This window comes from Eschscholzia californica, unplaced genomic scaffold, assembly GCF_041429995.1.
Source record: "Eschscholzia californica isolate CP2 unplaced genomic scaffold, dmEscCali1.0.p SCAF_1, whole genome shotgun sequence".
Taxonomy (NCBI): domain Eukaryota; kingdom Viridiplantae; phylum Streptophyta; class Magnoliopsida; order Ranunculales; family Papaveraceae; genus Eschscholzia; species Eschscholzia californica.
In genome coordinates, this window is record NW_028238198.1 from 59898246 (window position 1) to 59913307 (window position 15062).

Sequence of the window (15062 nt, forward strand, 5' to 3'; positions counted from 1 at the left end):
AAAATAACCCTTTAAAAAACACACAAACATGATTCCGTTTCCTTCTTTGAAGTCTAAGTTTCTCTCTCATCAACCTGCTTATTAAGCTTGTTAAGATCTTCTAGCAAAATTTTCTTAGTGCATAGAGTCTCAAACTTTTCAACCAACTAAAGTTTTCTACACCATTCTTCATTCTACCTGAGTATTAAGTTCCAGCCTCATCTATGGGGTTAAAAGGATAGAATAGAGCAACCACAGGCCGGATGGTTGAAAACCTAAACACTCAAATTCCATGGCCTTGCCTGGGAAATATTCGGGTCAGCTTAACAGTCTGACACTTGGTTAATGTTACCATCGACAGACTGCAGTCTAATAATCAAAAAAAAGTTTAAGCATTTCAAACATGTTAGTTCTCCACATGACAGTAATTCAACCTGGGTTAGTTGTGATAAGCAATTCTTAGAAAAGAAGCAAAATTTTGACGCTTACTGCATTTTGTGGCATTCCATATTTCTAGAGTTTATATAGTCGTCGTATAGATATATCAATGAGGCAATATCTTGTAATCATATTTCTAGAGTTTCAATCTTACAAAAGTAGTGCCCTCTATCGCCTTCGCTAGCAGAGGGTCTCAAAAAGAATCATCAACACAACTTCAGGTTTTTTTTTTGTTTCCAATTTTCGTGGAAAGCTACTATGACAACACGAGACATAGAAAACCATGAGGCAAACGAATCCAAACTAATACAAAGATATCAAAAGATTTCGTACGTGGAAAACTCAATGATGTATAACTACGGGAGGAATCTTATATTTACCCATAAGGAATGGAATTACCTCCGGTTTTTCGATCAAATCGTTGTAGAACGCGTATTCCGCTTCATAATCATGCAAATGAAGTTCTGATTTCTGATTAGTATGATAATGATGCTTTGCTTCTGTCGATTTCCCGAACCCAAAAATACTAACTCTATCACAAATACCCAATGCCAACATCACAGCTTGCATACCGGAAGAATAATGGAAAACACTTCCATCATGAGCAGGTCCCCATTCTTCCGGTGACTTACCCGTTTCTTCTATAAACAGTTTTAACGAATAATACTTCACAATTCGAGCACATAAAAGATCGAATCTTGCATCAGTAAATAGTAATGGAGCTTTATGAGATGAATTACAAACTGTATAATCCATAAGATGAATAGCTTGGCAAATGTACATAATAATCGGTACTTTTTCGCCATATGGATGACAAGAACAACTTCCTCTTCTAGCACAAAGATGAAGGATATTACTATTCACGAACGATATACTAGTTTTTGATCCTACATTCCTCTGATACCCTATCGTTCGAGCATTATTAAGTCGGATAACAATCTCATGACTATCAATCAAACTCCCATATTGAGTCTTAAGCAAAATTCCACTATTTCCGACAACTGCACAAGACGAATATCTACTACTTTTCGAACCGAAATCAAAACCATAATGTTGATCAATAGGATGTTTCACTAAGTTTATCAATTGAGACATAATTTCAGGTTGAAATCTTTTTTTATGAAACCAATCACGAAGAATTCTACGAAAATCCGGCCAGTTTCTATCATACTTAGGAGATCGAAAATGAATTGGTATACCTCGATTCGAGTATCTTGATCGTCTACTAAGTCCACTTTGTTTCTGCAAAGCAGAGATCGAACGGTATCTTCCTTGACTACTACCATAGTCTCCTTCAAGTAATTGTTCTATCTCGTGCTTGGTTTTTGCTTCACCAATATCAATCTCTGCAAATTTTAGTAATGTGGAGTTTAATTCTGGCAATGGTTGTTTAACCTGAAAGATATTTTCAGTCGGAAAAGAACTGAAACTCCCGCGAGTTGCGATTTTACAGCTGAGAGAGGTGATTATAGCTAGTAAGAGAAGAAGACTAAACAGGAACCGAAGTGATCTTCTCATTAGAACAGATCAAATCTTTAATCTTCCAATTTATTAGGGAAATTTTGTTAAATTAGGTAAAAGAATCGAACAGATCTTAACCAGATAAATCGAATATGAAATCTCATCATTTCAGTAAATAGAACAAAACCCACTCTCTCTCTCTCTCTCTCTCTCTAGAATTTCTTTCTCTATCTCTATCTATCTTGTTCTTTCTTTGCTGAGCTACCAAACATAAACCCTAACTGGACGAATATAGCTCAGATCTTGAAGTAGAAAATTTGCCATTTTTATTCAGAAACTCAGAGAATCAAATAGAAAACTGAAACAAAATCATATCAAACAAAATGAAATATTTCATGAATCAACCAAAGAAAATGAAAGAAGTTGAAATTTCTTACTTTGTGAAAAAGAAGATTTGCTTAGCTAACGAAATCCCCCAATATCTTGTGAAAAAGTTGTGATTTTTTTCTTTCTCTTTCGAGGTCTGGTAAAAATAATCTGTCGAATTAATGACGACCGCTAGATTATGAAATGGTCGGTTTGTGATTAATTTAGTAACGACAAATGAATAGGGCATCTTAAGTTAAATAAACTATAAACATATCATAAATATATAAAAATAAATAACTATAATAGATTTAATGGGGGATTAACAAGGAATTTGCCTATTTAAGGCCAGCGCTTTGGGGAAAGCAAAATAGTTTCCGGGGTGTGAAGATTTGGTCAAAAGTTGGTCAATTTTGTTCTTCAACAGACCGGAACTCCGGCGAAGGGGTTCTTGTTCTTCAACAAACCGGAACTCCGGCGAAGGGAAACCCCTTCGCCGGAGTTTCTAGAGAGAGAGAGAATGAGTGAATTTTTTTTTTTCATGGTCGCCGGCCGGGAAATTTTCCGGTCGGCGACCTAATCGGATAAGAGAGAGAGAGAATGGTAGGGAGAGAAAAGATGAGGTGGAGAGAGAGAGAGATGTGAGGTGGAGGGAGGTGAGGTGGAGAGTTTTTTTTTTATTTTGAACCATATTCCCTATAAAATATGTTTCCCCGAAAACTTTTCAAAATTTTGCATATTACCTTTAAAATTTCATACCCCGGAAACTATTTAGCTTTCCCCAAAGCGCTGGCCCTATTTAATTAGGCCGCGGCTTTGAAGAATAAAGAAAATTCTCCGGGGAATAAATTCTCGAGGGAATCTAGATTTTTTTAAAAGTTCTCCGGAGAATAAATTTTTATGGGGAATACAGAATACATTTTTTTGAAAGTTCTCCTCCATCTCATCACCTCTCTCTGCCACCTAACCTTCTCGACACCTCATCGTCTTCTCCGGCGAAGGTTGTCGGCCGGAAAATTGGCCGGTCGGCGACCTTTGTCGGAGAAGATGATGAGGTGGCGAAAAGATGAGGTGGTAGAGAGAGGTGATGAGATGGAGGAGCCTTCTAAAATTTGTTTTATTTTGAACTCCCAAAATTAGAAGCCCTTTAGCCATAAAAAGAAACATAAAAGTCAATCTTATTTGACTAATTTTAAGAAAAGTCTTTATTCCCCGGAGAATTTTCTTTACCCAAAGCCGCGACCTTTAATTATCCAGTTAATTACATGATATTAAAGTTGCACGTCCCTTGCCATTATTTATTTTATTGGCTTATTAATATTCAGCTAGATACAATACTATCTACACTAATAAGGGATGAGGGTACATGTCGAGAATATGTCTAATTTTTTAGTAGCTGAAATGACACTTTTGAAGGCCGACAATTTCGAGAAACAAAAATAATTTTCCAGGTGCAAAGATTTTGTTAAAAGTTAGTCATTTTTAGGTGACAAATTTATTTTCTAATTGTTACCGGAAAAAATATTTTAGTTGACCATTTCTACTCAATGTCCAACAAGAATTGTCAGTAAACTGTCATAGATGTCGACCTTGATTTTATTTTTTTCAAATCTTTCTGTCTCATCTTTCTACTTCCGATCACCAACTCTGGCCACCACCTACGATCACTAGCACCATCATTTGTCTCTCTCAATATCTCTATGTAGCTCTTTTTATCTCTCACTGTGTTTCTCTCTATCTCCCATTGCATCCCCCCCCACCCACTCCAATTTTAGCTTTCTCTCGCCGAGTCTCCCTCTATCTCTGACCGAGTCTCTCTCTCTCAAATCTAATTTCTTCATCACCTAAATCTCTGTATTTCTCTCTCCAACAAACACGACCAAAACTTCTGAACTAAAACGACATATCATTACAAAATGTGTATCAATTCTCTTCTACTTTCTCACTCTTCTAGTTATCTTTCTTGTTCTCCCTTTCACAATTTTCAAACCCAAAGACCCCAAAACTAAACTTCTCTCCGCCGAAATCAATGGAGTTTCTCCTCATGTTTCATTTCCATCTCTCAAGATCGAACTCAACATTTCCTTAAACCCCCATACTCATTGTTAGAGTATATGGTCAGGTGTAATGAAGGTGTAACAATCACAAAGCTTAAGTCAAATGATGGTGCCTATAAAATCCTAACAGACTTTCCAAAGTTAGTTATGAAAGCAACAGTCGTTAGAATTCTGTTATGAGTTAGTTATCATCTAACTCTTTCTCTCTAAAAGCTACAAATACTCTATCATGTAATTGAGATGATTGATTGAAGTTTAATAAAATTTAGCTTTCTCTATTTCTGACATGGTAACAGAGCTTGGTTGATTTTTTTTCGAGTTCATCTTCTTCTTCAACTTTCTCTCTCTACTGTGATTACTAAGACAAACTAATTACTCTCTAATGGCATTCTCTTCTTCATCTGCTTCTTCTTCGATTGTTCCGATGTTTGGTAACTCAATCTCTCATCTATCGAATTATGTTTCAGAAAAACTTGATGGATCTAATTACTTAATCTGGAAAATCAATTTGTGCTACACTAAAATTACACCTACCAAATTTATCTCAAAAGATTGAGATTGTTGGATTCTTTGGTGGATAAAGAAAAATCTTCGAGAAAGAAATACTTAGTCAATAAAGATATACTTATGGGGCATATTTATTTTTTAGCTCAAAAATTTGCCTGATTGTTCTTCCTCTAATCTTCACCTCTCCTCTCCACTACAACTTCCGACAACCACCGCTATTGTCGACCACGAACCACCTCAACCACTAAAAGCCTAAACCGAATGTTAAATATCTCAAACGTTACTCAATGGAACACCTTGATCAGAACTAGTGTAAATGAGAACTCCCCTCCTAAAGTTGTCCTTATAGTCCGCCAAATGAAGCAATCCCATTATGAATCGGTTTAACATTTGCTTTCGTAGCTAAAACATCTGCCAAGCTCTTTAACATCAAATTCTCTTAAATCATTCATACACATGTCTTAAAGTCGTTGTTCCAGTTTCATATCTTTGTACAGACATCTACGGTGGATATGCACACGAAATGGGACCAATTAGGATATGCTTCGAAGTTGTTCCATAGAATACCTGAACCAGATGTTCCTTCTAAGGATGTCATGGTTACTAACATATACAATGCATAAATAATTATGTTGACAACATAAATAATCATGTTGTTAACAACATATACAATGCATTAGCCAAAATATTGTTTGTCCATTAATGGGTTTGTCAAATAGAAAGGATAATATGCATAACTTTTTAATTTTTGCAAAATTCAAATAGAAAATGCATTAATCCAAATGTTTTTGTCAAAAACAAAACAAAAAGTGCGGAAATCATTTTTTCTTTACAAGAGAAATCAAAAATGTTTTAGCCAAAATGTTACTATCAGTATGTAATTGTTAAATGCAAAATATATTTGCAAAATAATTTTGAGTTATTTCCTTTTGCCCCCTCCTTCGTGACCAGCTTCCTTCTTGGCCCATATTTTTCATAAATTCAAATTTTACCCCCTTTTTTCAAGTAAATGTCATAACTACCCTTCCTAATTTTAAAATAAAATATTAAGAAAATATATATTTCCACCTCACCTCTCTCTTCTCCGGTGAAGGTCGTTGACCGGAAAATTTTCCGGTCAGCGACCTTCAAACATAAAAAGAAACTCTCCTCTCTCTTTCTAAATACTCGGGCGAAGGGGTTTCCCTTTGCCGGAGGTATATTGAGGTTCAACAAATCTGAAGGCCGAAAAGACCTTTAGATCTGTTCGGAACAGATCTTCGAAGGGCTGGTTCAACAGACTTTCGGCGGAGGGAAACCCCTTCGCCGAAGTACTTAGAAAGAGAGATAGTAGAGTTTCTTTTATGTTTGAAGGTCGCCGGCCGGAAAATTTTCTGCCCGACGACCTTTGTCGGAGAAGAGAGAGTCGAGGTGGAGAGAGAGGTGAGGTGGAAATATCTCTTTTTTAAATATTTTCTTTTTAAATTAGGAAGGGTAGTTATGACATTTACTTGAAAATATGGAGCCAAATTTGAATTAATGAAAACTAGGAGGCCAAGAAAGAAGTTGGTCACAAAGTAGGGGGCCAAAAGAGAAATAACTCAATAATTTTTTAGTAAAAACAAACTTGTTCAGAAATTTACAAAATGGCTGAGAAGTTTTGTTCAGAAATTTTCAAAAATGTTTTTCACGTTAATTTAAGGGTAAAGTTGTACTTTCACAAGTTGATTCTTTTTCCAAATATTTATTAGATTTGGGTCTAGTTTTCTATTATACCCTAACACCAAATTTTGGGTTTTCAAATTATCCTCCGGTGAGTGTAAGTGGTGGTCACCTGTTCAACTCCATTCCCTCTTTTGTCTGTTAATAATAAGAAACCTACTACTTTATTCAGTTGGAGAGTGTGTTTGCTTTAGAAATATATATATTCTTTTTCTTTAGAAAACAAATTTTACTACGCTAATACAAATATTTTGTTGGTTAATTCTTCTTTTCCCACGCAACAAGCACAATTAAATGAAGTTTTATTTACCCTAAAACGAGGTTTTCGAATTTTTTTTTTCTGTATTTCAATGTTCTTTATACCAATTTAAAAAGTTCTCTTACTATGGGCATATATGCATCATGAGAGTTCCAACAATGACAACTATCTAATGTCTTCGTTTCGTTTGTCTAGTTTGAATGATTTCGTAATCTTGTTGCAGTTATGATCATATGCGTTAATTTTCAATTAATAAAAAAAAATCAATTTTCATTTTTTTTATCAATAAAATTGGTGATTTTTCTTGACATCAATTTTTAGCCCGTCTCTACTCTAAATCCTGGCTCCACCTCTACTTAACCCAATCAAAATATAATGAGAAATATTTGAATTCTGTAAGAGTCATTCATTGCTTTGAATTCAAATTGGGGTAGGAGATGTTGTTTGGGTTTCAGAGAACATCATGAGAGAGATGGATGAAGAGAAAATGAGAGATAAAGACATAAGGAGATCAAAAAACAAAAACAAAAAATCGACCTAAAGTGAAGATGTCCCCGTAGGTCAAATCTTATTGACCAAAATCTTTATGCCCAAAAGTCGCAACCATTGAGATTACACCTCTAAAATTTATCTTCAAACTTTCTTCATTGGCTAGAATTAGACCTCTCAAACTTATCTCCAAGAGGTGAAATTATAAATTCGATAAAACTGTTTGTATCCAGTGAACATGCAGTATACCCTTGTAAACTACATAGTTGCTCATTGATATTTTTTTAAAACAATTGTTCTTTAATGAAATACTAGGGTATATCCCGTGACTTAGGGCACGGACACTTGTATAAATCAAATGTTACGAAATTTATTGTTATATTTTATAGAGAGAGAGAGATTTTTATTAGTTATTATTTTCTCTTAAATTAGTTAGGAGTATTATTTTATTGAGAGTGAGAGAGATTTTAATTTTTTTTTAACCCTTAAAATTTTTTTGTTTTTTTTTTTCTTAAATTAGTTATTTTATTTCTAAGAAGGAAAGGACTATTGTTTTTTAAATAGGTAACTTTAATTCTACGAAGGACTATATTTTAAGTTTTGAGAAGGGCTTCTAGACAATATCATTTATTAAAAAAAGATGTTTGTCCCAGTCATCATTTTCCCTTCTGTTTTATTAAATAGACTAGGAAAAACCCGTGCCCATAGGGCACGGGAATGCTAAGAAATCGTAACAATCCAAAGATTCAAATACAAATGAATTAATACCATAAATTTACATAATCAAAATATATAAGAACAAAAAAGATACAGAACAACAGTAGACCAGAAGGTAAAAATAGTTCTACGTATGATACTCCGTTGTGCAAACCTGAATTAGCGTACAAAGAATGTCCCAACAAATTCAAATGGACTCTTGAAAGGTGACAAAGTGCTTTTGTATTGGATCCAGTGTCATATTGAGGACTAAACATTACCTAAATATGACTCACGTGAGTTGTAGCAGAGGTACAATATAACCATCACCTATGCATGACTAAACATTACATAATATTAAACCACAATACATTAACCAAGCACTTTAGCCACAATGGAAACATGAAATACCAAACGAAGAGAACTTAACCTAATTAATATAGTAACTTATTTCGTAGTTTCAGGAATAGATACAAAATGGAAAGAAGGAAAAAAAGGCGGATTAGTAAGAAATACAATAGTCAGTAGATAAAAAAGAGGAGAATAAATGTCAATAACTAATTATCAGAGCTCATTTAGCTATCATTTCTGTTATCTCTTGTGTTTTAATTTAGATAATTTTCTTCAGTGGTGAAATACATTGGGAATAGAGAAAGCCAATAGCGAGGATGGAAAGGCAAACTTATGACTGGAACCAGGACATAAAATTATTTTTCAATATGAGATGAAAGAACCTCAAAATATGAGATATGGAGTTATGTGAACCAACCAAGACAACTTCAGTATCACGTTAATACATTATATCTCTACTTCACTTCCAGACTTCGTCGCTTTCTGTCTCATCACCCTATTACTCACCAACAAACCAAAACACCTCAAAATGGTGCTTACCATATTGCACATGTGAAGAAACAAATATGTTCATAAAAAAAGCCGAGTACTTACAATTACACTGCAAGTTACGTATCTCAAAGTTACACATAATAAGCAATGTCAAAGAGGGCTCTAAGGGGTGAACTATGAGCAAATTGTTCCTCCCCGGAGAATAAATTTGTTCCTAAAAAAGCCGAGTACAATTATATAACAAGTTACATATTTCAAAATTACACATTATAAGAAAAATAAACAAGAAAATTTAATTTTTAACTGTTTGCATCAGGGGGGGGGGGGGGGATTAGTAAGAATACAAAGTCTACCATAAAGACGATGTGCTTTTACTTGAAAATCAAGATATTTTCAATGAGACGTCTATAGATCAAACATAAGATATCTTCTTTGCAACCAAAGCCTACCATAAATAAATTAATCGAAATAGATTCATCCCTCATACATAATATAAAGAGATATTTCAACTAATGAATGAAGAAAACAAACATACCATACTCTAATAAATTAAACCCTCCAATAAGAAAGTAAAAACCTAAAAATGAAAACCTAAAAACCCCCTAATTTAAGGATGTGGCACCTCTAAAACAAAACTAACATATGAAAACCTTGTATTAGTTAATTCGTCAAGATGATGTACTCAGAGATTCTGAAAAAATAAATAAAAACAAAAAGTATAATCCGGGTAACAATATAATAACCTAAACACAACCATGAGAAGTTTTATCCGAAGATTGGAGTTCAAAGCTTCTTTAAATACAAAGGACATTCAAAGTTATACAAAAAGGATAAAAAAAACCCTTCTTGATCACTTACCGCAATAAAAAAATTCATAAAAGTCGTAGAAGATCGAACATATCAAAATTCAGAATTAGGTAGCAGATCGCAACTCACCCGGGTTATCAATTCATCAATTAGGTATAATCTCTGGAACTTGACTTTATGAGAGAGATGAGTCGTGGGAGGAATTGATAATCCAATTTATGCTTGTTGAAAGAAATGGTGAAGGAAGAAAGCACAAGACCACAACATATCTAGATTGTTATGAAGCACTATCAAAAACTCAAATAATAATAAAAAAAATTAGTAAAAATAAAATAAGTTTTGTATAAATAAAATTGTAGTACAAACACACACTCGTATCAGAAAATTACTGATCCATCAATGATGTTCTTCTTCGAATTGATCAGCAGGAAACTTCTCTTGACAAAAACTTTGCTTATTTTAAACAAATCATTTGTTTGTAACCAGTCTTCTTGGTGTATGCTGCTTCAATAAAAGTTTATGCCTTACATGGTAAAATCGAACACTATACAGAATTGAAAGTCATACACAACAGTACAACACCAAACTTATAACGGCTAGAGCACGATCATGCACTCATACTTTTGAAATACAAATAAAATGAAACATTACAAACCATTTCTTTTAATTTATAAGAAGAGAAACTATACATACAAAGAACCCATAGAGAGAGAAAGGAACCTATTCAGGCAAAACATTCAGGCCTTGTAATGGATGAGGGATATCATTTAGAAAACACCATTTATAGAGAGAAAGAAACCATAGGGACAATGTGAAAGTACAACCTTGGGAGTTGAACACTGAAACGGAAAAATGGTTGAGATGCCCACTTAAAAGTCGTATCAGAGAAATGAAAGCGAGATAAAAAAGGGTTATTAGGATTTAGGATATTAAATTGATTGGTGAATTGATTTCTGTTGAACGTTACAAAGAGAAACCGTTACGATTTAGTTATGAGAAATAAAAGTGGGAAAGAGAAATTAGGGGATTAATTAATTAAATTGATTTCTATTTAACCGGTTAAATTGTGGAGAGGTAAAGGTTAAGAGATAAATAATTGAAATTAAGATGGAGAGAAAGACTATTTAGATTAATGAGGGGAGTTAGTGAGAGATTATTTGCATGATCTAATGGCCAACCTTGGATCCTACTGGGAAGAATGGTCATCATTTATATAATAGATTCTCAACGTTAATCATAAATGAAATAATCTAAAAGTTGATCATATCTGACGTCCAGATTAGAGGTTTTATTTACTTTCTTCCATTTAGTGGGTGAATAACTTTTCTTTTTTTAAAGTAGGTAATAGATCAAAGGGTGTGGATTTTATCAAAATCTCAATAAACGACCGGATTTGTCTTTCGACTTGTCCCAGTCAGCACAAAACATTGTGTTTTGTTATATAGATATGAGCAATTCTTTAGAAGTTTCTTAAAGGACGTGTAAGACATAAATTTGTAATATTGTGGCTAACAACCTTTAGTTTAAGCAGTTACTGTTGAAATATCTTTCTATATATTAAGATATCCCATATAATAGATATTAGGAAATATCAAATATTAGAAACTAGTAAGATTTAGGAACTAGTAAATATATTAGTATAAACTATTAAGAAACTAGTAAAATATTAGAAACTAGTAAAGTTAGAAACTAGTAGTATTGTAACTCTATAAATAGAGTCTTATATTTCTTTTGTAATCATCAAGGAATAAAACAATTTCTTTGATCAATTTCAACTTGGTACCAGAGCCAAAAGTCTTAAATTTGTGTTTGGGAATTTATATTGATTGAAAGAGAAGAGCCTTTCATCTTCATCTTGTTTTTTGGTTTAGCTAAAGTGAAGGGCAACTGATGCTTCCGCAATAAGGACTCTCAATAAGGCAAATTCAAATTTTGCTAAAGTTGTTGGTCAATCTGACAAAATTACTTATAAGTGTACACAGTGCAACAAAATTGGTCATACCAAAAGTCATTGTTATGAACTATTAGGCTATCCAGAATGGTGGGATCATAATCGAAAGAAAAACTCTAAGAAGACCCTTTTAGATCCAACTGTTAAGCAAGCTTCATCGACAATAGCCACTACAGGTAATGTAGGCAAGACTTTAAATATGTCTACACAATTTTCGAATAGTACTTGGATAATTGATTCTGGTGCTACAGATCATATGACTTTTGATTCTAGACAGGTCTCAACCATAAACGAATCTTCACATAAATATGTCTCTACTGCCAATGGCACCTCTGCCCCTGTTGTAGGGGAAGGACCTATAACTCTAACGAACACATTGAACTTAGACTCTGTTTTGGTTGTCCCATCTTTAGATCATAATTTATTATCAGTGTCTCAAATAACCACCACTCTATTTTGTGTTGTCATATTTTGGCCTGAATTTTGTGTCTTTAAGGACATCCGGACAAGGCAAACAATTGGTTATGGTGTTAGGCGAGGAAAGTTGTATTACTTGGATTTAGTATCTGAAAGCTCTAATAAATTACGTCAGGCATTAGTAGTGAACAATTCTGAAATAAAAAATAAAGATGAAATATGGTTATGGCATCGCCGTCTGGGGCATGCCTCCTTTGGTTACCTTAAGAAGTTATTTCCATCGCTATTTATTAAATGCGATGTTTCAAGTTTTCAATGTGATGTTTGTGCACTTGCAAAAAGTCATCGTGCATCGTTTCCGTTAAATTTAAATAAAAGTCCAACTCCTTTTATGATCTTACATTCCGATGTCTGGGGTCCATCTAAGGTTCCTACTTTGGGTGGGGCTCGGTGGTTTGTTACCTTTATTGATGATTGTACTAGGATGACTTGGGTTTGTTTGATGAAATCTAAAAGTGAGGTAAAGTTATTGTTTCAGAAGGTTCATAAACTGTTTAGTACTCAGTACAACGCAAATGTTCAGATACTTCGTAGTGACAACGAAGGAGAGTATATGGATCATGAACTTCAAACTTATTTGGTTTCTCATGGTATTGTTCGTCAAACTACTTGCCCAAATTCCCCTCAACAAAACGGGGTCGCTGAAAGAAAGAATCGTCACTTGTTAGAAGTTATCAGGGCTATGTTGATCGAAGCACATATGCCATTATCTTATTGGGGAGAAGCACTTCTTGCTGCAACCTATTTAATTAATAGAGTACCATCTAGTACTATTGATTTTAAGACTCCTTTTCAAGCTCTATCGGATGCTACAACTTCTCCGACAGTTTCAAATTTACCTCCCCGTGTCTTTGGGTGTGTAGCATTTGTTCATCTTCATGAGCACCAACGTACAAAATTAACTCCAAGGGCATTAAGATGTGCATTTGTAGGGTACGGTGCAAATCAGAAAGGGTACAGATGTTATCATCCTCCAACTAAACGAATGTTTGTTACATCGGATGTTATCTTTCATGAAGATTCTAAGTATTTTTCACCTGAGTCTGAACTTCAGGGGGAGAAAACTAAGCATGAAGTTCTGACTCTTGATTATGAAGAAACGGATAATCATGTAGAAGAGAACAAAATTGGGTCTAATATTGAAGTAAATTTGATTCCTGAAGAAATAAGTAGAGCTGAAATTGAAATTCCAGAATTACCAACACCTGAATCGGTAATGGAAGAAAGTGTTAATGAAATCTTTGAACAAATTGTGGATTCACCTCCGACTGAAGCCGTTGAACCAAGGGTTAGTAACACACCAAACCAATCAGTTGTCGAGGATGTTCCTGAAGCACCTTCCTAACCACCTAGGAAAATATTACCGTCGCGTCAAACCAGAGGTATTCCTAAACCGACATATAAACCTGAGCTGACTAGTAGAGTCAAATATCCTATGAGTCAGTATGTGTCAGATCATCGGTTGTCAGAATCAAATAAGTCGTTTGTAAATCAATTATCTACTGTATATATTCCTAACAATGTACAGGAAGCCTTATCTGATTCAAAATGGAAAGCAGCTATGAATGAGGAGATGAAATCCTTACAAAAGAATGACACTTGGGAGCTAGTTGATCGTCCAGAAGATAAAAATCCAGTGGGATGTCGGTGGATTTATTCAGTGAAGTATAAAGCAGATGGTACAATTGAACGTTACAAAGCGAGACTAGTGGCAAAAGGCTACACTCAAACTTATGGAGTCGATTACACAGAGACATTCGCTCCAGTTGCAAAAATCAACATTGTTCGCGTCTTGTTATCGTTAGCAGCAAATTTAGATTGACCACTACAACAATTTGACGTAAAGAATGCTTTTTTGCATGGGGAACTATTAGAAGAAGTCTATATGGACCTTCCACCGGGATGCAAGATACCACAAATACATAGCCAGAAGGTATGTAGATTGAAAAAGTCATTGTATGGATTAAAACAATCACCAAGAGCGTGGTTTGGAAGGTTTACAAAGGCTATGAAGGAATTCGGTTATCACCAAAGCAATTCTGACCATACCTTATTTACAAAAAGGCAGAAAGGAAAACTCACAGCACTTATTGTATATGTTGATGACATGGTGGTTACTGGGGATGATCCTGAAGAACGAAAGGCTTTACAGAATTACTTATCTAAAGAGTTTGAGATGAAAGACCTTGGTCCATTGAAATACTTTCTTGGAATTGAAGTATCTCGATCTAGTAATGGAATTTTCTTATCCCAAAGAAAGTATACTTTAGATTTGTTACATGAGGTGGGTATGTCAGCGTGTGAGCCGATTGATACACCTGTCGAAGAAGGATTAAAGTTGTCAGTGGAGCCTAATCAGATACCTGTTGATAAAGGAAGATATCAACGACTGGTTGGAAGGTTGATGTACTTGGCGCACACGAGACCAGATCTTACATTTGCGTTAAGTATTGTTAGTCAATTTATGCACAATCCCGGTGAAAAACACATGAATGCTATTTTACGCATTTTGAGATATTTGAAGGCGGCTCCTGGAAAAGGTATTTTGTTTACTAAAAATTCGAGTTGTCGAACTATTGATGTATATACTGATGCAGATTGGGCCGGTGAAGTAAATGGTAGGCGATCAACTGCAGGATATTTTACCTTTGTTGGTGGAAATCTTGTTACATGGAGAAGTAAAAAACATAATGTTGTTGCACGTTCAAGTGCAGAGTCTGAATTTAGAGGAATGGCTGATGGCATATGTGAAGCGTTATGGTTAAGACTCCTGTTGGATGATTTAGGATATCCTTCTGAAAGACCAATTCAATTATATTGTGACAATAAAGCAGCATGTGATATTGCTCACAATCCAGTCCAGCACGACCGCACAAAGCATGTTGAGGTGGATCGATGTTTTATTAAAGAAAAGTTGGAAGACAACATTGTAGAGTTACCAAAGGTCCGATCTGAAGATCAGTTGGCTGATGTTCTTACCAAAGCAGTTTCAAGTCGAATATTTTCGAAAATGGTAGACAAGTTGGGCATG

The 15062-nt window shown here is 34.6% G+C and overlaps 1 protein-coding gene across 1 annotated transcript; it reads right to left on the reverse strand.

Moving 5' to 3' along the window:
* Positions 1-527: 527 nt before the first annotated feature.
* LOC147567920 (Glycosyltransferase family 29 (sialyltransferase) family protein) lies at positions 528-2459 on the reverse strand. Its single transcript, XM_086654414.1, has one exon. It carries the CDS (start codon positions 1933-1935, stop codon positions 760-762), a length of 1176 nt encoding a protein of 391 aa, XP_086510540.1. The 5' UTR covers positions 1936-2459; the 3' UTR covers positions 528-759.
* Positions 2460-15062: the final 12603 nt, after the last annotated feature.

Bases quoted from the DNA above. Each gene is read 5' to 3' on its own strand.
- LOC147567920 (XM_086654414.1), bottom strand. From the start codon at position 1,935: ATGAGAAGATCACTTCGGTTCCTGTTTAGTCTTCTTCTCTTACTAGCT.